We start from the raw sequence: 24,305 nt of genomic DNA on the forward strand, positions 1-24,305 counted from the left end.
TTGATTAGATGATGATGGTCTCTGATCATGAGGGATATGTCCATCATACTTCTTCAATCATTTAGTCTTGTCATGATCAACATGAGCATGAACAATGTGATTTATTATTATTGCTTTTATTATCATAGGTTGAAATTTCACAAAGTGTTGTTGTATTTAGTTGGTTTATTATGTTAAGTTGGACTGATACATGAAAATGCTCTGTTTTTATTGTTCTCTTGAGTGTCTGCAGTAAAATGATGCCACTTGCATTCCATTGCTTGTCAAACAAGTAAGCATGACAAGAAGCTAAACTTGGGTTGTAAATTGCACCAAAAAGCCTATAAATTTGTGTTGGAATTTGACCTCACTGCATTAGGTAGCTATCTCTTCCTTGCAGCCGATAAGAGTGGGGCAAAGCTTACAAGGAGGAAGACAACTAATTTAGTAGTGTGATACTGCAGCTACCACTGACCAGCATTTATGTTCATTGGCAGAGGCAAAGAGGCTACTGTTCCTAGTTGTGAGATCGAGTGTGGCACAGTGGGGGGAAGAAGACAAGAAGCAAAAGCGTTTTTGATCCATGGTTACTTCAGATCTTAATGAATATAAATATATTCGATTGTGAAATTAGATGCTACTCAGGAATACTCAGTGGGACCTTTCTTTTGCTGATGAATAGAAAGCAATCACAAATGCAACTCATCATTCTTCCTTGTTCCTCCCAAAAGTTGGTGCTGCATGTGGTGCCCAAGCTGCATGATGAGAAAAAAGAGGGAAAAGAGACTTGTGCTTGGGAACAGAGGAGAGAACAGAGGTCATCCACTGCAGACCACAGTTTCTAGGTGTCCCTCCACCGTGCACCACCACCTCCACTGTTCTTTCTTGGAGTGACAGAACAGCATCCAGCTGGATTTAAAGAGAAAAGAAGGAAGATGAAGGCATTCCATGATGAAAAGGTGATCATGGAGTGTGGAGCTTCTTTTTGTAATCATGCAAAATGGTTCGAGGAAGTGAAACATGGAAAGAGAGACGCACTTGTTGAACTCAAAACCTCACAAGCTGATCTTGTTATGCCCCGGTAATAGGTTTATGTTCATGAGTTAGCATTGGTAAATGGATCGATACATGTTGTTCCTATGAACATGGGCCAGTGCATGACATTGTGACAGTCGATGGCCAGAACTACCTCACCTGATCTATGCCAAGCTGTTGATGGTGAGGTTTCATAGTTGTCTTTTTTTAGTGTACAGAAAAAAGTAGTACAGAGGTCAGAGGTGAACTTTGCAGGGAGAGATGTATGAAAATAGTTGGAAACCTAGGAAGATATGAATGCTACTGAGTTGGCTGAACCATTTCCACTGAGCTGCTGGTGAATGGCAGCTTCTAGCTTCTGCTGGGATCCATTATGGATCTCATGTGGAGCCACATGATCTGATATTTGTATAGAAACTCATGTTTAAACCGAGACAGATGTTGCAGAGAGAATCTATAGTTGGTATATTAATGTCCAGTGACAATCAAAATTAACCTTCAGAGATTTTGACCAGTGTTCCTCATTTTTCCACCAGTTTCAGAAGCTATTGGTGCCTTTGTTGGAAATGATGTGGATTGATGAGTTTGTTCTCTGTTGTTTGTCCCTTCACTGCAAGCTTGAGCCCACATCTTGCTGCAGCAAAGCTTGCATGCATCATTTTTTACAGGACAGAGAGTCACCATCTCCATCCATGTTCTTGAGGGTGCCAGCCAACTCCTGCATCTGACCTGCACTCATCATTCCTGTGCCACCTACCTGCAAGTTAGAGAAAGCATGTCAACTTCCTTGACTTCCTCACTTTGGCCATGTCTTTGACTTGCTTGACTTCTTCTTTTACATGGTCCTCGGTGAGAGATAATTCCCATAAACCAAAAAAAGCACTAAGAGCATTAGTCAGAAGAGTCAGCTCCACCATTCTCAGCATCCAAATCTCCAACAGAGATGTGGAATTACTTGATAATTTGGTTTTATCTGCATAAACCTGACTGCAACCAGATTCATAAGGCCCGCAGGAACATTGTTTTCTGAAGTCAGTTCTTTAGCTGTTGCTTCCTACAATCTTTCCAGCATTTTACTGTGAAGAAACGATGCTGGAGAAAATCTCATCTCTTGGTTGGAAAAAAAGAGCAAAAAGAAAAGGATTCGATGCTAGATGTTGCCTTCTGCAATGATTGCATCTTGTAGAACAGCAATCCGGCATCAGACATGGGATTCTGAAGTCGAGGAACAGAGGCTGAGGCCATGTTACCGGTTTCTGCTCCAAGCACTCGCAAACTTTGTCCACAGTGAGGTCCCCTGTCGGCCATGATCATGTTTTGGAGGAGCTGCTTCTAAGATGCTACTGCTCTCCTCATGTTACAAGAACTGATTGAAAGTGCTGTTTTCAACAGCTCAGAACTCTGGAAGTCCACAGGCCGACAAATCACGCGCCTAAGAAAGCGACTAATCTTGAAATCTGACAGCATAACTGCAGCAAAATCATGTGCTTAAGAATTAATCATGTGATAGAAATATGGATTGGATATGGGTGGCTAGCATAAAAACTATACTCATGTTATTGTTGTGCCAAAAAAAAAATTTAATGTCAAAAAATAAAATCTAATAATTATAGATGGAAGATTACATGTGTGTATCTTTGAATGCCATTCAGAATCTTTTTTTTAATCCAATATATATATATATATATATAGTTTCTAGAAGGAAAGTCTAAAATAAGTAATTAAGGAAGCCATTCTAGTTAAGATATCTCTCAAGAAATTTTATTATGAATGGACTTTTGTTTTATTGGCTGATACGGATGATCAGAATCTAATCAGATCTATAATATATTATATCCAAATTATATTAATATTCATGTCTAATATTTTAAGTTTTACAGTCATATTAGGAATGTAATATTGAATCCCTCGAATGCTATCATACTAATATGTCAGTCAATGATTTGTATACTCAAACTTATTTTTAATAATAATAAATAATAATTATTGAATATTAATCAACATAAAAGAAAACTCGTATAATGACTCTAATCATGATAAAATATAAATCATATATTTTTATAAAAAAATAAATATTATTTTATAATTGTAAATATGTGATTCTATATAAATATCTAAAACAATAATTAAATTGAAGTATCGTAAATAAAATTTTACCAATATATCATACGAGAAAACAATGAAAGAAATACAATAATTTATATTTTTAATTTTATAAATAACCTAAATTGGTCAATTCAAATTGGACTAGACTAATTAGTCTAGATTAGACACAATAGCCAAACCAATTAAACTAATAAAAGTTAGACTCAATCAAAATCTAATTTAGAAATAAATTGATAAAAAAAATGGCTAAAATTGGGCTTGAATCAAAATTTGATTAAAGTATGTCAAATAAGTCAAAAATATTTATTTTTAAAAAATTATAATTTTATCAGAATATATATTAAAATATCTAATTTGTAAAGGATAAAATTATCAAAAGAGATATTGACTAGAATTAATATGTTTGAAGAGCGCCTTTTATTTTATTGGGTTAAAAACCCTAATCCCTTGTTCATCATCGTTATATTGGCAGCCACTCAATCACCTCATCTAGGAAATAGGTGAGTAGAAACCCGAGAATGATAATGCATATGATCAACTTTACAAGATAGGGATACTATCTAGATGGATTGTCTAAGCATCATACAATCAAAATCAGATAATAATTTTTTTGCAAGCTAATGATACTAATAAATATATTTAAATATAAAAAAAATATAATATATTATGATCTAAGGTATTTGATTTCAAAATAGTAAGCGATACCGTGAGCATAAAAACTATAATCATATTATATTACGTAGAAAAGTCTTTAATGTCAAGAATTAAAATCTAATAAGTTTAGATCGAAGATTATATATGTGTACCTTAAACTATTATTTCAAAAATATTTCTTTGATCAAAAATATATTTCGTAATCCGATCCATAATATACTATTAGCGATGAAATATGAACTAAAGGAAGATGAGAATAAATTATAATCGACTATAAATAATTTTTTTTATGTTTATAGATAACTGTAATCATATTCTAATAAGATCTATGATATATCTTATCTAATTAAATAAGACCATAATCTAAATCTAACAACTTGAGCCAAACTCTTAAAAAAAAAAAAAACTTTGATCATTTGGATTATTTCTCTAAAAAATATTTGAATATATGTGTATATATTTTTTAGCTTAGGAGTTCATCTGTTCTCAGGAATCAGTTTGAGAGAAAAGAAAGCTGCATCCATGTTATCACCATCTTTTCATCCATGCTTTTGTTGGAAGATCCATGGAAAAAGAGAGATGGATTGTTTACACCTCAACAGGTTTGTGGTTTCTTTATGTGATCAAACATTTAGCTTTCCATCCCTAATTATTGTCCAAATGCTCCTATGAAAGCAGAAAATGCCTGAACAAGAGGCATCTTCTTTGTTCTCCTTGTTTTTAGGAAACTGTTCTCCTGCACCTCAGCATCTTCCCCACAGCATTTCAATTCTGTCCAAAACCAAACAGAGCATAACTTCCTTTCCAAACCCCAATCATCGATAGCACAGAACTTTAGTTAACAGTACAGACTCTGTTCTCAGCTGGACATGTGATGAGCATTGTTTTCATGAGAACAGACAAGTCTACTCCTCGGACAATCCAAGGCAGAATGGGGTGATGTGGGTTGCGTTGATTGGAAATAAATGATTGATGAAGGCCTGCAAAAGATGAATCAGAATGATCCAGGACAAAGGTGTGCTGGTGAACCAGAAAGATGATACTGATGGGTAGCTCGATCTGTCCTCCAAAGTTCCATCTTTGGAGGCCATTGTGTGCTTCCACAAGTCCTATCAGAGGTGTTCATGTAGGAGGGCTGCTCTGTCTGTTCATCTGTGATGAAGAAACTGGAGATTAATGGCTACTTGGGGCAGTGGAATTGCCATGGTGTTTATAGACAGGCAACCATATAATATTAGTGTTTGTTCACCAATCAAATAAACTACTCCAGAAAGCAAATCATTTGTTTTGGTCGAGAGAGACTAATGAAAATTATAGATGGCTAGCATATAGAATTTATTATGATTTTTAATCAGATGAGTCCTAATCAATAGTGTATTCAAGTCTTGAAAGCAAAATAGAATCAAACTAATCTACAACTAATTCGGTCTAAATTAGTTCATCAATAGCTCAGTTAATCAATTTGGATCGAAATAAATCGATTTTTAATTTAAAATATTAATCCGTACACTATCTTATGTTCTTAATCAGGATAATTTTTTTAATCACTATCTTGATTTCCATTCTCCTCAATCAATATGAGATTAAATTATCTTATCAGTGCTCCCGAAGTGTAGATCTCGAGCCCTCTTTCTAGTGCTAATCTGATAAAGGATCGTATTATCACGGACTTAACTGATTTTGCTTAAGTCGTGCGGCACCTTTGTGTGTTCCTCCGCAAAGATCAGCCTCCCCAAAGCCTCCCATGATTCTTTAGGACCTATAAAAGAAAAAACGGGTTAGATAAAACGTCTCACTAGGGATTCACAAGCAAACATTTCAAAAAACACTTTATAGACAATATCTTTTACAACAAAGGGTTAAAATGGTCCACTATAGACTGAATATCTCTCATAATCGAATATCTATCACAAGTACATATATGATACGACCTTTATTTATAAGCCTAAGAAGACCACAAAACCTAACTAAAATGAAGTTGTTAAGCCTTCAACCATTCTTCTACATGCTGTGCACAGTATAAACAAACAGAAACACACGAATATACATAAGTACTACATCAAACATCATGTTTAGAACTTTGTCCGTGATAATATTACCGATCGACCAAATGGTTCGATGTAAAGAAGCCAATCCAATAGACTTATTGAACGTTCCCATCGGTATGCATCCAAGCAGGAATTGAACCTACGAATTTGCCAATTATGAATTGGGCCCCTTTAACCATTCGGCCATGGATGCTTAACAGAGATCATCGTATATCGTAAATAATATCGTAAATAAGTATATCGTATAAATAAGTATATCGTAAATAAGTATATCGTATAAATAAGTGAGGCTGTGGAATGAATCTTAGACCAATTCATATTATTTATAAAAATATAAATATTAAAATTAACTTGATTGGATTGAAATTTTTTAAATTAAAATTAATTTAATTCCATCCGAATCAATTAATTGAATAAAAAATCCCTCAAATCAAAACTATTTATAGCCTTTCATTCAGATGACCGATTCAAATCGAATGGATTTATGTTGCGTCAGTTTAAAGAACCATAAAATTCTTACATGACAGCTGCAAATTGTTGGTTTAAACTTACGTTATGAAAATATCTCTATAAAAAATTATTAGATTTAGAGTTCATTCATTGTCTTTTCATGAACTCATTAAAAGAACAAATATTCTAAATTATGCTAACAGCTTAATTTATATTAGGCATTTTGGTTAGAAAAGAAACAGACTCATATCGGACGTGTAAAACAAATTGAATGGATTTATAGTCGTTAGATACGTAAACTATGGTTACTTAGAATTTAAGTAATAAATGAGTTAATTATCATACAGTATATATTTATTTTAATTTATATCATTTATTAATTTATTTTAGGAAATGTAAAAATAAGTGAGTAAGTACGGATCACATCTGTCCGCGTTAATGTCAACCTCGAACCCCCAAATCCTCGATCTCATCCTCCATTCTGCGTCGTCTTCTTCTTCTTCGTCGCGAAGTAAACTCCAAGTACGACGCGATCGGTGAGAGAGAGAGAGAGAGAGAGAGGCGAGCGCAACGATGTCGTACGCGACGGGGGTGAACGTGATGCTGGCGGTGCAGGAGAAGAAGACGGTCGCCGTCGACCTATACAGGCCGCTCCGCCAGTACATCGCCGTCACCTACGGCGAGCAGGAGGCGCAAGCGGTGGAGGATGACCTCGACGCGGTGCGCCAGCTCCGCCTCGATCTCGAGAAGCCCCCCAACGCCGCAGCATCTCCCAGCCTCCGCCGTGACAATCTCCTGTCCTACTACCGCGCCCTCGCCGTCATCGAGCCCCGTTTCCCTATCTCCCCCGATCGTGGCCACGTCCATACCCTCACCTTCACCTGGTTCGACGCCTTCAAGCCCGCCAAGAAGGCCGCCCAAACGTCCATCCACCTCGAGAAGGCCGCTGTCCTCTTCAACCTTGGAGCCGTACACAGCCAGATCGCCCTCTCCGCCGACCGCGCCGACGCCGCAGGCCTCAAGCAGGCCTGCAACGCCTTCCAGACCGCTGCCGGGGCGTTTGCCTACCTCCGGGATAATGCTGCTGGCAGGGCTACTACTGCCGGCGGAGCCACCGTCGATCTCTCTGTCGAGTGTGCCGGGATGCTGGAGAAGCTCATGCTGGCGCAGGCCCAAGAGTGCTTCTTCGAGAAGGTCATCGGGGATGCGAAGCCCCCTGCTCTCTGCTCCAAGGTCGCCCGCCAGGTGATTGAAACCTTTGGGTTTCCCTGTGCTTTGATCTCGAGTTCATATACTTTGGATTCTTCTTTGATGATGCCTTCTTTAGTTGATCCTGTAGGTGTAGCTTTTTTCCTAAACTTCAAGACTCACCTTGTAGGAAATTCTTTATGCTGAATTTGGAATTTAATCTAATATTGGAAACACACTATGACTCGTTGTTTGCTTTTCTTAATTGCGTTTCACTCTAATTCATGTAGGTAAAGCTTTATAGAGATTAAATTTACTGAAATAGGATGATATTGTCGAGTTCTTGATTTTCATGAAGATGTTCAAAGATGGTTAATGTGATGTTTGTAGAAGTTGGTTTTTTAAAACTGAATTTTGAATATTATAAGCTAGTGTGCAAATTATGATGATATTTTTTGTAAATTAAGGTCACCAGACGCCATTGTAGGCAAATCAAGAATGTACCATGGGAGTTAAGTTATTTGGGCTTTTCTTAGTGGCACTCAAAGGTTGGATTCTGTGGCCGTGTTCATTATTACTTGTGGCTCTTTTTCAGCAAGATTTATATCTATCCTTCTGTGTTAAAAATATTGTTTTATTTATTACCCTAAAATAATTCTGGTCTTGTCTGTGATACCATTGATTTTTAGAAATTTCAATAAACTCTAATTTCGTAGAAACTTTTCCACGCTGCAGGTTGGCCTCTACTATGAGGAAGCCTATGCAGTTCTGAATGCTCCACCACTCAACCAGCACTTTGAACGTACTTGGATATCTCATGTGCAACTTAAGGCAGCCCAATTTTATGCAGAGGCTTGCTATAGATACTCCTTGGATCTTCATGAGAAGGAGGAAATTGCCGAAGAGATTTGTAGGCTGAGGATTGGGATAAGTGCCCTTGCCGATGCAAAGAAATCTGCCAGGGGTGTTGCTCAACCTCTGCTTGATGCTGTTAACAAACTAGAAACTAATATGAACCAGAACCTGGAGACAGCTACGAAGGAAAATGATCGGGTCTATCTCATGCGGATTCCAGCAGCAAGTTCTTTGACTGCTCTGCCTGCAGCCTCTCTTGTGAAGCCTACATCAATGGCTGAAGTTCTAGATGCTAGCAAGGAGAGTCTGTTCTCAAGGCTTGTTCCAGACAGCAGCACAAAGGCTCTATCCAGATATACAGATATGGTCGACGACATCATTCGTACACAAGCAGAAAAGTTGCAGCAAGGAAGTGAGATAACAAGAGTTAAGCTCAAAGAGATGGACCTACCTGATTCTATCTTAGCATTGGAAGGTAACTTTAGTTTGCCCTTGGATCTCAAGGAGGATGTTGAAGTGGTCCAGATAAGTGGTGGCCCTTCTGGGCTGGAACCTGAGCTTCAGCAACTCAAAGACTTAAGGAGAGTCAATCAGGAGCTCTTGGTCCAGACCGAAGAGTTACTAAAGAAGGAAGCAGATGAGGATGCACAATTCCGAACTCAATTTGGGACAAGGTGGACCAGAACTCAGTCGAGCGTGCTGACAAAGAACCTGCAGGATAGATTGAATAAGTTTGCTGCAAATCTTAAACAAGCTGCTGATAGTGATGCAAGGATAGAACGGGCTATGAGAGACAATTTCAACCTGATGGCAATGCTTGATCACAGGCCGGTAGGTTTGTCATTCTAAAAATGTGTATCATTTTTTGTTCAAAACTTGTTTACTTTTAAATCAATGAATTATAGGCATGGGCAAGATCTTTTCAACAGACAGAACCAAAATGATGACCTTCTACTGTTTTTATTGTGATTGCCATTACTTAAAAGTTAAACATTGGTTGCTCCGGATGCAATTTCATCATAACAGCTTGACAAAAATGAACCTTTCCTTTTCTTTCTTTTTGATGTTGGGTCCAGTTTTAATTATTTCACTAAGACTGTACAAGACAATAATACGTTAAGGCTTCTGGTGTTTACAAGCTTTCTTTAATTTTTTTCTTCATTGTGTGTAATTGTTTTTGTGCTTCCAGCCTCTTTGGTCTAACTTAAAAACATATGTCACAGATCGAATCAGCACTTCCAAGTCTTTCAAGGCCTATTATGTCTTTGGATGGAAATGAAGATGCCATAGTGGGAGCACTTAAACAGAGCTTGGTACTTTAATCACTAAACCTCCTTTATGTTCTTTCCAGTCATTGCGGAACCATAAGTTGTGTACTTGAATTTTCAGGAGTTGGTTGTTCCTATTTTCTTAATGTCTGAGCCCCATTTATCTTGTATCCGTTCTTTTGTTATTTTGATTTGTTTTTCTCAGGGGTAGCTTTCTGAAGGTTTTTAACCACCTGCATCTATTTAAAGTGAATTATAGATTTAGGTTGATAGGTCGCAATGTGAAATTATAGGGGAGATTCAAATTTTTTTTTTCTGATTGCATTCTGATGCTTATCTGTTTGTATCACTGTCAATTTGTATATAATTGAATAGCTTTTCAGATATTGAAAGGACACAAATATGAGTAATATACATATTTTTAGTGTCATTTCTTGATGAGTATTCACTAAAAGTAATTTCACCTGCATGCAGTTTATCTGCAACATGTGAATTACACTAACTAGCTCTAATATGATAAAAAGTAAATTGGCATTTCATTTTTCATCTTTATTGTTTTAATTAAATCATTGAATACTAGGGAATACATTATTAAATCAACACACTTCAAGCTGCAAGGGCTGCATAATAAAAAATCAGGAAAAGACCATGTCACTGAACATTTGTCCTTAATTTTGACTAGTGTTGTTCAGATTGTATATACTCTTGCTGATTTTTTGCCTTGGATTTATTTCTGGCTGAATTGGTATTTGAGATATTCTTTTTGACATCCAATATGAGGCCTATGAGAAAAAGTAGTATTGTGTATGATTCTGAAGATTTCCTTAATGGTTTTCTTTTCTTGATTGGTATCCATTCTTTGTCTAACAAGTTACTTAAAACCTTATCCTACCAGAGGCAATTGGAGAATCTAGGTGCACAGAGGGCAGGTCTTGAAGACATATTAAAAGAGATGAAGAGAAAGGTGAGAAATATTTATATCTTTCATCCACAACATATTTGCAAAATGCTCATTTTATGGGCAAACATAGGCTGGATCCATGGATCATCATTTTTTCAGAATCACCTCATGGAGGTTTTAATTTAGTTAGGTTATTGTCATATAATTACTATTTAAAACTGTGTCACAGCATGTATCATCTGGTGCATGGAGGACCACTGTATTTTCTTTTTTCTGAGGAGTTAAACAAGGTTTCACCTAATCATGGAAGTAAGGCAACAAGGAAAAAGGTGGAGGTCATTATTCTGCACAGACTGCTTCACAATAATGTGCTTTTTGATTAGTTAATAATAATTTTATGGCAATAGTTGTTTTTAGTTTTTCTGGGGTGCCCGCTTAATTTTCAACATGGTGCAGTTCCTTCCATTTCTTTTCATGCTTGTGAATTAGGGCTCTAATTAGAGGTTTGTTCCTCATAAAGATAATCAGATTCGAATTGTATCAATTTGACTTGAGACCTTATTCTGCTTGGAACTGTATATTAGACTTTCATGTTCTTTTGACTAGTTGTTCCATGTTTGTTTTGTTGTTGTCCTGATTTTGGAAAATCATTGTTAGTAGAATCAACTAAGATATTGCCTTGATAACAACTTCAAGGTCATGGGAGCAGAACCGACCAACATTTTTCCTTGAGAATGAAACTAAATGTCAGTTCATATAAACATGGTTATGTCTTATTATCATTGTGTTACTGTACACATACTCTATAAAGTCATAATGGGACTGCACATATTTGTCCTATTAAAGTTGATGCCAAACAAAGCAGGAGATAACATTTAGGCTAAGGTGCCAATGATACTCTGATGAATTGTACATGTGGAGAATTCTCTCCGATGTCTACCACTACTTCCTTTATTGACAGGTAATGACAAGTTCAGTAGGAATTTCTCATCTAACTAATCTTATATATCTTTCGTTGCAGGATGATATACTACCAAAGTTGATGGCAAGCACTGGATCGCAAGAAGATCTCTTTAAGAAGGAGATATCTAAGTATGATCAGATATGTGAAGAAATTGCCCAAAATATTGAGGCACAGGAGCAGTTGCTGCTTCAGATTCAGGTACAATGTTCTGGAATCAGGAGGGTTGATTATTTTCGAATGACCATGAACTAAGGGGCTCTTTAGTTCTTCACGGCCTTGCTGTGTGGTTTTTTGATATGACAGAGCCATATCAATTGTCATTCATTGACTTTATTTTTCTTATTCAAACAATCCTTTTTTTAGTTTATCTTAGCACTGTAGATAAAGGTAGATTGATGTTCAGATTTGTGCATTTATTATATGCCTTCAGTTGATACCATGAAGCAGGTGCAGCCTGGTTGAGTGCAAAAGACATTTTGACCAACCGGTACTTGCCACCGATCTATAACCATTTTATTTATTAGATTTGACTATTGAGAATTTAGCTAGATTCACTCATGCTCCTTAGAACCAAGGTTCACTGTGCCGCAGCATATCACTTGGTGTAGGTGGTACATACCAGTCCGACAGGGGGCTAGTACGGGTGGTACGTACCAATCTGTTGGTATGTCCCATCGTACCATGTGTTAGTACATTGGTATACTCGGTTCATACTATATCGATGGCCAATCGGCAAACCGATAAAACGAATCATGCTTAGAACATTTATATAATATCTATTTCACATCGGTGCTAACTGCAAACCCATCTGGGAGGGGTGCTGATAAAGTTAACTAGTGCAAATGCTTTTTTCCAATATTTGACATGAGAAGGAAACAACATAAAATTAGACCAACTTATCCAAGTTTATAAGGACTTAACCAAGGTGGCTGGGTTGATCAGATTTTCTCGCAAATTGAGATACAGTACAATTGAGGGTGAGCCTTGGTGTCATAGTAAGATTGCTTCTCAGTAACTTAGATGACCATGATTCTAAACATGGATATAGCATCTCTGCTTGTGAGGGTAAAGACTATGTGTTGACTCTTCTTAGACCCTACATTGACAAGAATCTTGTGCACTGGGCCATCTTTCAGATATCATGCAACTAAATAATCTAATGAAAAGGCCAGATTAACTTCTGATTATGAAGAATTTTAAATAAACATGGATCACCACTTATGCCATGTGATTTACCAACCTAAAGTTTGTAAAAGTCAAATTGAAGAGTTTTCATCCGTAAGAACATTGAAAACAGAAAATAAGAGGAAGTCTGAGAAAAATTAGGGAGGTTCCAGTAAATCCTGATATGATCCATGAGCTGAGAATGATGTGAGCAATGTGTTACTCTTAGGATTTTATTTCTGTGGCAAAATTGCAAAGCTTTTAAATGTTCTTTTTATCTAGCTTAGATGTGATGCTATAACCCAAGGATCAATTGATTATTCTGTTTTTTTAAACCAAAATTGTATAATAAATACTATGATTGCGGCTTGAAAGCAAAGTACCTGCTCCTCTGAGTGTCCACTTGGCTGTTATGATGATATAACAATTCCTATTATATTGACACGAAATGACAGGGAATTTGCATTTTCTGCTGTTTTGCTGCAATATTGTTTGCGTATTTACGTAATTTTACAGTGTCATGCAGTAATAAAAAGGAGAGAACAACAGTATCTTTTCCCCTCCGTGTTTGAATACTTGTGTTGCAAGTGAACTTCTATCACAAGTATGCATGATGACATGACTGAATGCTAATGTTTCACAAGCTGTTGCAGGCATGAATAATATATTTCCACTTAAAAATTTGGTTTTTTATAAAAGCTAAATTTTAAGTGGAAAAGGGAAAATTATATTATTCATGCCTACAACAGCATGCTTTTTTCCCCTTAAAAATTTGGTTTATTTTAAAAAGCCAAGAAAACTATATTATTGATACCTGCAACAACATGTGAAAAGGCTTATCATCCAGATGTGGTAGTCAGAAGAAATAAAGTGATTAATGTTAGTGACACAAGAAGAGATAAACGAAGACCCAAAAAGACTTGAAAAGAAATTATAAATAAATATTTAAATATTCTGAACTTAGCTAAACATATGATTTTTTACATATGTTAATGGCGATTTAAGAAACCTCAAATAGTTGAGACTTATAGCTTTGGTGTTGTTATTGTTGTAAAAATTTAGATTTTTTTAATAATTATTCTCACTTTTGTGCAAATTATGTATATAACTAAGGGTAATTGTTTTCTTTTCTCTTCTTTCCACAGGCACAAAATGATGACTTTTCTTCTGTGTTCAATCTGGAAGACTACAAAGGTATCCGTTCTTTGTTTTCTTTTATTGGATTGCTTGAATTCCTCAACTTCTTTGCTAGTGGATCCTTTATTCTCAGCTAAACTCTTGACATGCTATGGAACTTCTGTGTAATTTGTCGTCAAAATTTATTATCTTTTCACATCACTTTAATTTATTCAATGACTCGTATGCACTACATGGCTTTATCTTAGTTCATTGGTTGGAAATTATGGGTTCAAATTATGAAAATATAGAAATAGCCTCTCCACATACTAAGGCAAGGCTGTATAAGTTTGATCCTCCATAAAAGCAAGATTTGTGGGAGCCTGTCCTTTTTCTCCCCTTAAAACATGAATCTACCTACATTGTCAAACAACACTATAGCATTTGAATTTTGTGGGTTATATTTCTGTTGAACCAAGGCAATCATGGATATCATGTGTTTTGTTTGGCATTCAAGTTGTTATTATAAGTTTTAGTGGTCAGATTACATTCTGACAAAACCTGTGATAAGATATTTATCCGCTCGACCTTTTTATATTTTGTTTCTGGCCAAATTCTTTTCTTGGAGTTTAAGCTTAATGTTAGAAAGATATGCACATTTGATACTTTGTTAGGTTTGTTTATTTTCTGCTCTCAGAATTTCGAAGACATAAAAATCTGTTTATAATAACCTTTCTTACATTGGGTTAAAATATTCTTGGCAGTTGCTCGTGAGAAGAGTTACAAGCAGATCTCTGCCGCAATAGCAAAATATCGAGAAATCAAGGATAACATCAATGAGGGATTGAAGTTTTATGTCATTCTTCAGGTACAAGTGTTGCTTTTGTTGGATCGGATTGAAGTTTTGTATTATGTGGCTATATTTCTTGCATTTGTTGCATTAAAATGACTGAAGTAATCCTCCACTGTATTCTTTGAACAGGATGCAATAACAAATGTAAAGCAGCAATGTAGCGACTTTGCAATGACCAGAAACATTCAGTGCCGTGAAATGATTGAGGATGTCCAGAGGCAGATTGCTGGTCTCAACTTTCCCGATGGAAGGGCGGGTTATAATCATCCTTCTGTTGGGCAGTCCAACCTGCAGCGAAATGCTTCTCAGCAACCTGATCCTCAGAGTGCTCAACCATATCCACAACCAACTTACCATCACCTTCCAGGAGAGCACCCGAGACCTGGATATTCTCATCCTTACCCTGCATATGCAACACCGCCGCAGGTCCCTTTCCAAGCACCAACCAGCCAGTATCCAGGATACCGTGGACCTTACTACAATGCACCTCAACAGCAACCAGGTTCACATCCTCAACCGCCATATACCATCCCATCGCCTTATCCTCCATCTCATCAGGGAGGCTACCATAGGCCTCAATGACGTGATGCGCTGATCCAGGTTATCCAACTTTGCTTTCTCCCAATGTGTTGCGATTACTTATAAAGAGAGGTATACTGTATTTATCCACATAAGATCATTACCTTGAAAAACATAATTGTTTATATTATCCTTATATATATACTATCGGCATGTTTAAGTCTTGCTATAGTTATTGAAACATTTCTTTGGGGATTGCATCAGTTGTATTCTATTATTACATTGTTCTAGTTGGACAAGTCTGATATCAAGGTTATATACTGACAGATAGCAAAAAAAAGTTAATTGTTAGGTTAAAGTTTATTATTACATTGTTTTAGTTGGACCTCTTAAGATTTTATAGTTTTTATTTATGTCTAAAATAATTTTTATATTTTAAAAAATATTACATATAAATTCTTTTCGTCAAGTCTGAGTTAATAGATGTTATAATTTATTTACGTGAATTGTTGATTCATAATAAATTATTAATATAATGATGCATATAATTTAAATTTAAAAAATAATAAAAGATATTATCTTTTTATTCTCTTCGGTGATCTCGTAGCACAAGAGGGAGAAGAGGAGATGGATATTTTGTAAGTCGTCGATGTAAGAGCGGTAGCAACAAGTGCATCGAGGCTGCTCTCAAACGAGAAAGAGCGCTCTCATCAATGACCAAAATTACAAGGATAAAAATGAACCTTAACCCTTAATTCATCAATAAAAGTGGTAAATGTTATCTTGTAAGTCCACCAATAATACTTCTGCAGATGGATGTGAAATTTCTCTTTAAAGACTGATAATTCTGCTGCTCTACCTTCGCATGCTGTGAAGGGTCAGTCATGCTGCATTTGTGCAACGACACTGCTTCCATAGTAACAACACTTAACATTCCAATACTTGTGAGGTTCACTATCCATACTTGTGATGATGTTCAATTCTTTGGTATGGATGGGTAGCAAAGAGAATGTTTGTTCTGTTGTCTCACACTTGCCATCCATCATGTAAGCATCTACCTTATCATTCATTCTCCAGGGCCAAACTTCATGCACATTGGAGGACTCACCTGAGCCAGTGCAAGCACTCCCTGAGGTAGACTCCACATTCCATCGCCGCAGATCAAACCGGAGGCCACTGCAGGACCAAATGCACCTGCCTTGGCCTTGTTCATCTTTGTCCATACATACAGTATCACGCTTCCGATGCACATGTCGATGGCGAAGGATCCTCCGATGTAGAAAGGTATAGCCATCGCCACCGGGATTGGTATGAACCTCGCCACCTCGCCGGGAGACGCATCTTTTGCCAAGTTGATGGCGATCCCAAGTGCGAAGAAAAAGTAGCAAAGAGCGAGGCAGTGTTTTGGAAGGGAGGAGAAGCCATCCACTCCGACGATTGCCATGTTCCGGTACATGAGAGCATAAGGTGCTGGGTATTGACTGCCAGGGATGCCGATGTCATCGAACGCCTTGTAGAAAAGCCAGAAGACACAGGGAGCAATCACACAACCCATGGCAGTGCCGATAACTTGGCTCACGAGCATCGATCTGGGAGACGTTAGTGTCAAGTATCCGGTCCGGAAGCTCTGCATGAGAACTGAAGCAGTGGCTGCAATGCTCATCACGACGCCACTGGCAGCAAGGCCCGCGAGCACACCACCATGGGAGGCGCCTGCCCAAGCTCCAAAGATGAAGATGGCAAGCTTCCCATAGGTGGAGGCCGTATTCCAATCTGTAAGGCCGCAGCCATAGGCGTTGCAGAAAGCTAGTACTGGGGCTAAGACATGGGCGACCAAGACATGGTACCACTCGAGCGGAGGAAAGATGCGAGGAATCGTAGCAATGGAGAGGGTGGCGATCACACCGTAGCATCCATATGCTACCCACAGAGGTATGTGATCCTTGACGAACACCGCGGTTCGCTTTTCATCATCAAATGAGATGGCAAGATTTGTTAGCGCACGTTCGTCATCCGAGATGGGAAGGTCGCTCTCGGGGCCGCTCAGCACAGCAGAAATGAAGGAGGATGTGGTTTGACGTAGGATCTTGAGAAGGTTGTAGAGGCCATCACCGAGAATTAAGGCAACGGCTGTGAAGACCTGCACAGAGAAGACCCGTGATACTAAAGCCTCTCTTCTTGAAGCAGCAGGAATGAGAGAGAGTTTACCCTGTAACCCTGCAACCCATGGAGGCTGTCTGGTGGAGCATCTGCTGGATACCAGTGGCCCTTTTGATTGCTTATAAGAGGCCACATGATTCCCCATGAAAGGATGGCTCCCAGGAACAGAGATAGGTTCACAATATATGGACAGATCATTCCAACTCCAACATAGGTTGCAGAAAAATCGAAGTAAAACCTGAGAGAATTCGCCAAGACAAAACGGTCATCCTCTTAATCTTCGAAAATGACAAAGCGCAGAGTTCAGGCTAATCCATGTTACTTGTTCCCATAAGCTTTGAGACCGAACGTAGGGAATGCTCTGAATCCGCAGTCTTTCCCAGCCGTATAAAGCCACTGAAAGAATCCCCATAGGAAGCTACAGCCAAAGGACTTGCACAATGTCCCTACTTGTTCCCTGAGAAGGATCAGAGGTCCATAGAAACGTTAGAAGAGAAGCTACATAGAAGGGTTCTTGAGATCTCTTTACCCGGCCAGCTTTTCACCCTGAGGAGTATGGAAGCTATTGATGAGGTACGCAGTTGCAGTGCCACTTGGATAGATCAGCTTGTAGTCAATAATCATTATCTAAAGCAAGCTTAAAGTAAGCACTCCAAACAAGCATCGTAAGCTTGACAGGTTCATCGTTAGATTTGGACTCACCTTTCTGAGGGGAACGAGAGAAAAGAGCCCAAGAAAGCTGATGGCAAACATGAACCCGATCATCCATCCTAAATCTGGGTCCTTTGTGTTCTGTGAATCATTTGCTTCTGTCGCTTGATTGGCGATCCTTGAACTCATTCCAAAGAGGCCCTTTCCGAAGCCGCCTGTTCACAAGGGAATATATATAGCCCGGTCAGGGATGAAGATAAACTGTAAGAACCATGCGGTTGAAGGGGAGCTGACCGCTGAAGGCGAGGCCGTAGGCGGCGACGACGGATGTCTGGATGATGGTGTTCTCCTGGCGGGTGAAGGGGGTGCGGAGGAGGCCGGCGTGCTCCAGGCCCTTGGTCCAGAGCTTGACGAAGAAGAAGCCTAGAAGGCCGGCGGTGGCGTTGAGGGAGGGGACGATGCCGGCGGTCAGGTTCAGCCTCATCGCGACCACGCTGAGCATCACCGACAGTACGAAGCTCACCACCAGTGCTCGCGCCGTCAGCTGCTCCTGCAACGGCGGCACCCGTTGCCCCTCGAACGCCCTCTCCACCGCTACCCCCTGTCCTCCCTCTCCTTCCTCCTCGTGGTTTTCCATCATCAGCTATTTCGCTGCGGTTTCCCTTGACGGAGGAGGAAGGAGTGTCTCGTGCTGCGTTGTGCTGTGCGAGTGTCGTCTTCCACGTTAGCAAGGACGAATCCCCTGCGGAACACGTTCACCTCTGAGTGCTCAAAAGCCACACAGGAATGACCACAAAGCTCCCCCTTTCAAGGTTACCTTCCAAGGCTGCAATCTGAACCTGAACCTGAACCTGAGAGGGTTTAGAAGACTGCCAATATGAACGGGAGTGGATATGTTGAATTGATGAGAGGGTGCAAGCATTAATCAAATGATGAGGTCGATGGCTTGCATAAAAGTCCGGCTGTTTTGAAGCGACAGCTTCTGCAAGCTCTGACGAAGGAGGCGGGTGAAGAAGACAACAGATTCGAACTCGGACTTCAGCAACGCTAAGAGATGATATGTTGTCTTCTTCTGACTGCTGAAAATTCTACATATGGAACTACTGCTCTATGGTTGACTCGAGGGAAGGCCACCATTTCGTTAGATTGCAAAATCCGAGGAGCTCAAATCACTGAGAGGTATAATTCAACTCAATTAGTTCGATTGCGACCAGAGCCGTCCACACTTTGGACATAGGGAGACCGGCGCACTGGTCACGGAACTGGCGAAGTCAACCCATGCATCTGAATCAGCCCATCTGTGAGGCATTTGATCAAACGGCTTCTCTGCCTCACCAACTGAAACGATACCTTCCCGATCTCGGGCGTCTTTATCGGCCGTCCCGACTGACAGCGGCTGGTCAAGATCGAGCGTTCACGACCGGCTCTCGAGTCGGCCGGTTCAGTCCTCGGCCCGACCGCTCCGGTTTTGGGAACACTTGCAGCGGGGGAATTTGCGGGGAAAGCAGTTGCAGAAGATTGGAAGCAAGATTTGGAGCAGTTCATCCTCTCTCTCTCTCTCTCTCTCTCTCTCTCTCTCTCTCTTTCTTTGGTTCAGATTCATATCGATCCAAAGTTCAATCTTCGTCGTCGATCACAATAAGAACGAGTGGATGCCAGTCAGACTGCACCAACAAATCAACGTGCTCCTCCTCCTTGCTTTCTTCTTCTTCTTCCTGCCTGCCTTCCCGTTCTACGGTTTGCTTCTGCCGTCACGCCATGTCTCATGCCCTCGTTTTTGGCGTCTTCATAGGCGCCATTGCTCTCCTCGCTGTAGAGCTCCTCTTCTCTCTTCTCTTATACTACTGGATCTCGGGCCGCCGAGGACGAGCTCCTGCGTCGCCAAGGCGCTACAACTGCTGTCATGATTCCGACGACGAGCGCTCGCTCCCTGCCGAATGCAACAAGCAGGTCAGCTTGATGTCATTCGCGTCAAAGTTGTTTCCGTACGAGCATCATTCTGTGACATCTCTCGTTGATGACTCAGGGAATAGTTTGGGTGTTGGAAGCGGCAAAAGCTGCAGAGGTTGGCGGTGATGGTGGATCGCAAGCAAATGGGACCAAGGAGGAGGCGGATGTCGTTGAGATCGTGGAGGTCTATCCCGTCCTCAAGCACGCAAAGATTAAGAACCACAAGCTGATCCTGACTGATCCCGACGATTCTCGCACGGCCACCATCGAGCTCTTGGATTGTGCTGTCTTCGCGGTCTCTGCTTCAGACCGAGAGACGCGCAAGTGGTGAGTCACATCCTGTTCCATGCATTTCCTTCATTGCTTCCTGGTTTCTTACATGGCCTCTCGAATTCATTCCTGAGATGTGGAACATGAACAGTCTCTTTCACTGCTCGCTGAATTATTGTGGATATTGGATTAGAACAAAAAGAGATTTTTTTTCTTCTTTTCTTTTGTTTGTTTCAGGGCTAACAGATATCCAATCAAACTGGAGAGCATGAACGCAGACATCTACCAGGGAAGCAGAACATGTTACGTATATCTTGATACTTCCTGGGAGAAGGAATCATGGTGTAAAGCACTTCGTTTTGCCTCCTGCCCTGACAAGCAGAAACTCAAGACTTACGCAAAATTACGTGAAGATTTCCAGCGATATGTTGCATCCGTGCCAGAACACCTTTCACCCCAGAAGCCATTGAAGCCACATTGTGATCCTTTGATCAAGACGACCAAGTTTCAGAAAACCACACGAATCCGACACTTACTGAACAGGTTTTCGAAAGGGGTGTCGAAGAACAATGGTATCATTACACCCTCTCTCGGAAAGAAGAAGGTAGATGACAGGGTGATCGCCAGGAATGGGGTCATTCTGATGAACGAGTTTCTAAACGCTTCATCCCCAGAGAAATCTTCTAGTTGTTCATCGGACCTGGTTCGATCTGGTTCACTGCCTCCTCTTTATTCTGGTCTTCATAATGCAGCCTCTGATGATAAGATTAACCGTGATGATACTGCCTTCTTCTGGAACTTAGTCCTTTCAAGATTGTTTTTTGATGTCAAAAGAAGTGCAGTGGTTAACAACTGCATAAAGACTCAGTTTCAGGTTAAAACTGATATGATCGTCCCTTTGCTCACCTTTCATCGTTACAATGCTTATACTCATCTCTTTTCTTGTTTGATCAGAGGACATTATCAAACATGAGGTTCCCAAGCTTTTTGGGTAGAGTGGAATGTTCTGGCCTAGACATCGGAGATCTTCCACCTTACATCCATAATGTAAAAGTTGTGAGCAAGGACATGAACGAGGTCTTGACAGCTGAGATTGATACTGAATACTCTGGTGGTATAACATTTGCATTTGAAGTTGGTCAGTTAGGATGCAGAGGAAGCAGCATGGACTCAAATCTGGAGCTGGAGTCTGGCTCAGAGATGGCTTTACTTCATTCTGAAGGACTTCAAAATAATGTAGAGCAAGTGTCTGTCCTGGATAGTTCAGGTGATGGAGAAGAAAGGGAAGAAAAGGAAAAGAAAATTGGTGAGATTCAATGCATGACATGCTTAGTTCTTTGTTCTGTCTGATCACCATGAGGTAACTCAGCATTTTCTAATTGCTTTTGACATGCACTAGTAACATGAACACCATTGGACTTCAAAATTGGTGAGATTCAATGCATGACATTCTTAGTTCTTTGTTCTGTCTGATCACCATGAGGTAACTCAGCATTTTCTAATTGCTTTTGACATGCACTAGTAACATGAACACCATTGGAGCTGAAGTTTGACAAGATGATCACATGTCGACATTGTGTGCTTTCCACCATTCTAAGCGTAGTATCATTTTGCTTAAGACTTTGAAGGTTGATGTTCTTTTTCTTTCCGCACAATGTATTGGATAATTGTATGTATTTTCTTCTCTTTCATTTAGATGGATTGCCGACTGTCATCTCCTCAACCAATTGCTAGTAGACCTTAGCATGTAGAAAGACTTACAAAGCTTCGGTCTTCCTTTCTCTGTCTCTTTTATGGATCACTTTCAAAACCAGATGTAATTTTTCTAGGCCATAAGTCTCCAATCTTAAAAAATGCTTATTGATTATTTTTGACTTTTTTTCCACATAATATTCATTTTGAAACACAACCCATTTCTTCTTTGCAAAGACATGTGAATGCACTTACTGGTGTTTACATGATGTGGATGGTTCTATTGCCTAACAGTGAGACAAGTAGATATGTAGTTATACAGACATAATATCCATCCTTTTTTTCCATTTTACTATGTTTCTGCATACTTAATTCAGATGAACCTGAGCAGCCGCAGAGCAGTAACTGGAGAAGTGTATGGTTGTCAACATGGAATTCCGTAAAAAATTCCGTTGCTGATCAGGTTTCTCAGGTGTGTGTATATTTTGTGTGCTGCATTTTTCTTTGATATTGAAAATTTCTGGATGATCGTCTTGAAGCCATTTCTTTCCGAATATCCTCTGTCTTCTATTAAATGTATCTGTTAATGTTTACTTTCTTAATAGCTAACTTAGAAAAATTGTAAACAACAGTTGCTTCCATTTCCATCCACCTTTAGCATAGCAATGTGTAATTTTGGTGAATAACTGAGTTACCAACCATTTCATAATGCCCTGTTTCTTTTGGTACAGAAATATTTCACAATGTAAACAAGTCCCTTAGTTTGAAGATCGGAATTTATCTTTTTTTCCAGACTATCCATGTTTTGTCGATACAGTGCTGCTATCGAGTATGAATACTAATAACAAGGAAATCTAATATGATCCTTCTTATCAATTGTTGCATTTCTGTTGACAGGTGCCAATTATATTACACAGTAATTAGAGAGTTATTCTGTAGTCACCAGATTACCTGAGAAAACATCAAACTTGAAACATGTATATATATATATAGCTTTGTCTGCCAATCTAGTTGGATCTTCTGACCTCCTCTCTGTTTACTGATTTAAGCATGAGAATCTACCCGCTCTAACTAGTGAAAGTTTGAACTGCATATAACTCTGATGATTATAATCCATATAATTTTTGGTTAGCTTAAATCCATTAAGAAGAATCTTCTCTACCATTTAGCATAAATTGCTTTATTCTTTGCGATCATTTTCGCATGGTCATTTGATTTTTGGGTTGCATTCCGGTACTTAGCACCTCTCGACTGAGGTGAGAGCAACAAATTATTCTGTATCTTGTGGTTTTTGTTCGAGGTGATGCATGTCAAGAGTGAAGAACACTGTAAAGATTATACAGAAATTTAAAGTTCATGTCTTTGCCGGGATGAAGAGTGTGAAATTGAACTGTGGCTTCTCGTTTGAAGGTTCCCCTGTCACTGTCAGTGAGGATTTCATCACTCAGTGGAACAATTCGCTTGCACATAAAACCCTCACCTTCCGATCAGCTGTGGTTTGGGTTCACATCCATGCCTGAGATGGACTGGAGCTTCGAATCCACTGTTGGGGAGCAGAGGATCAACATTGGAGCATTTACTTCCATGTTCAAGAACCTCTTTGAGGTATCCTCCATCATCGCACTTCTCTGTGATCGTCCATCTTTCATATCTCACTTGTCCTCCTGCAGAATGCGATTCGTGGAAGTCTGGTGTTCCCAAACTGCGAATGCTTGTGCGTTCCATGGATGCTGGACGAGAAGGACAACTGGATTCCGGTGACAGAAGGACCATTTAAATGGATTAACCAAGAGACGCTTGCGGACGTGGTGGAGCTCAACCAAGAGACGCCTGTGTGTGCAGCAAAGCTTGAAGAAGAAGAAGAAGAAGAAGAAGAAGAAGTATTCATGGACACGATAGAGCTCAAAGCATCAGAGCCGGATCAGCTGCATGAGGCCACTGCCTCTTCACAAGCAAGTCCGTCCATCTCATCAGGTCTATTGTGCCTCACCCCCACCATAGGGAAGGAGGCGGAGATGCCAAAATCCGAAGAGTCACAGGAGAGCTGCGGTTCCACTCCGGTGATCACCCCGGGGGAGATTGTGCTGTGGGAGAAAACCGCAGCAGCAGCAGCATCAGCATCAGCATCAGCATCAGCATCAACGACCTCCGAGGCCGAAGAGGATGCGAGCACAAGGAAGAAGCTAAACGTCAAAGGGCTGAAGAAGATGGTGGGGGAGACGTTCGAAGGGCAGAAGCGCAGCATCGGGAACATGGTGGGTGTGTCTTTGAAGAAGTACGAGAAGGTCAAGATGCACAACATCTTTGGCCGCCATGCATCGACTGTAAGAAGCTTGCAGTGATGGCCGCCATTTCCTTTCCTTCCCTTTTCCTTTGGACCCTTAAAGCACTCGGATATTGCATGGTTTCCTTAATAATCGTTTTAAACCAGCTTGCGTGAGGAGAGGAAGAGATGTCGACTCCCCAAAATTATGGAGTTAAA

General features: G+C 39.8%; 2 protein-coding genes and 1 pseudogene across 2 annotated transcripts; 2 read left to right on the forward strand and 1 right to left on the reverse strand.

Annotated features, from left to right (window-relative positions):
- The first annotated feature begins 6,708 nt into the window (after positions 1 to 6,708).
- Positions 6,709 to 15,363, forward strand: LOC135597617 (vacuolar-sorting protein BRO1-like). Its single transcript, XM_065090825.1, has 8 exons — positions 6,709 to 7,517; positions 8,196 to 9,146; positions 9,539 to 9,628; positions 10,479 to 10,547; positions 11,506 to 11,646; positions 13,758 to 13,806; positions 14,493 to 14,596; positions 14,711 to 15,363. The coding sequence occupies exons 1-8, from the start codon at positions 6,846 to 6,848 to the stop codon at positions 15,161 to 15,163; spliced, it is 2,529 nt and encodes an 842-aa protein (XP_064946897.1). The 5' UTR covers positions 6,709 to 6,845; the 3' UTR covers positions 15,164 to 15,363.
- Positions 15,364 to 15,832: 469 nt separating this feature from the next.
- Positions 15,833 to 18,551, reverse strand: LOC135597620 (probable metal-nicotianamine transporter YSL12; annotated as a pseudogene).
- A 473-nt stretch (positions 18,552 to 19,024) lies between these two features.
- LOC135597618 (uncharacterized) lies at positions 19,025 to 24,253 on the forward strand. The gene is made up of 7 exons (XM_065090826.1): positions 19,025 to 19,861; positions 19,938 to 20,188; positions 20,369 to 21,005; positions 21,086 to 21,437; positions 22,201 to 22,295; positions 23,234 to 23,428; positions 23,494 to 24,253. The coding sequence occupies exons 1-7, from the start codon at positions 19,190 to 19,192 to the stop codon at positions 24,163 to 24,165; spliced, it is 2,874 nt and encodes a 957-aa protein (XP_064946898.1). The 5' UTR covers positions 19,025 to 19,189; the 3' UTR covers positions 24,166 to 24,253.
- The last annotated feature ends 52 nt before the right edge of the window (positions 24,254 to 24,305 follow it).

This window comes from Musa acuminata, chromosome BXJ1-11 (assembly GCF_036884655.1).
Source record: "Musa acuminata AAA Group cultivar baxijiao chromosome BXJ1-11, Cavendish_Baxijiao_AAA, whole genome shotgun sequence".
Lineage (NCBI taxonomy): Eukaryota > Viridiplantae > Streptophyta > Magnoliopsida > Zingiberales > Musaceae > Musa > Musa acuminata.

Coding starts and splice junctions, on each gene's coding strand:
- LOC135597617 (XM_065090825.1), top strand. CDS start 6,846: ATGTCGTACGCGACGGGGGTGAACGTGATGCTGGCGGTGCAGGAGAAG. Junction 7,518..8,195: donor GCTCCAAGGTCGCCCGCCAG/GTGATTGAAACC, acceptor TCCACGCTGCAG/GTTGGCCTCTACTATGAGGA. Junction 13,807..14,492: donor CAATCTGGAAGACTACAAAG/GTATCCGTTCTT, acceptor TATTCTTGGCAG/TTGCTCGTGAGAAGAGTTAC.
- LOC135597618 (XM_065090826.1), top strand. CDS start 19,190: ATGCATCTGAATCAGCCCATCTGTGAGGCATTTGATCAAACGGCTTCT. Junction 21,438..22,200: donor AGAAAAGGAAAAGAAAATTG/GTGAGATTCAAT, acceptor TACTTAATTCAG/ATGAACCTGAGCAGCCGCAG. Junction 23,429..23,493: donor TGTTCAAGAACCTCTTTGAG/GTATCCTCCATC, acceptor GTCCTCCTGCAG/AATGCGATTCGTGGAAGTCT.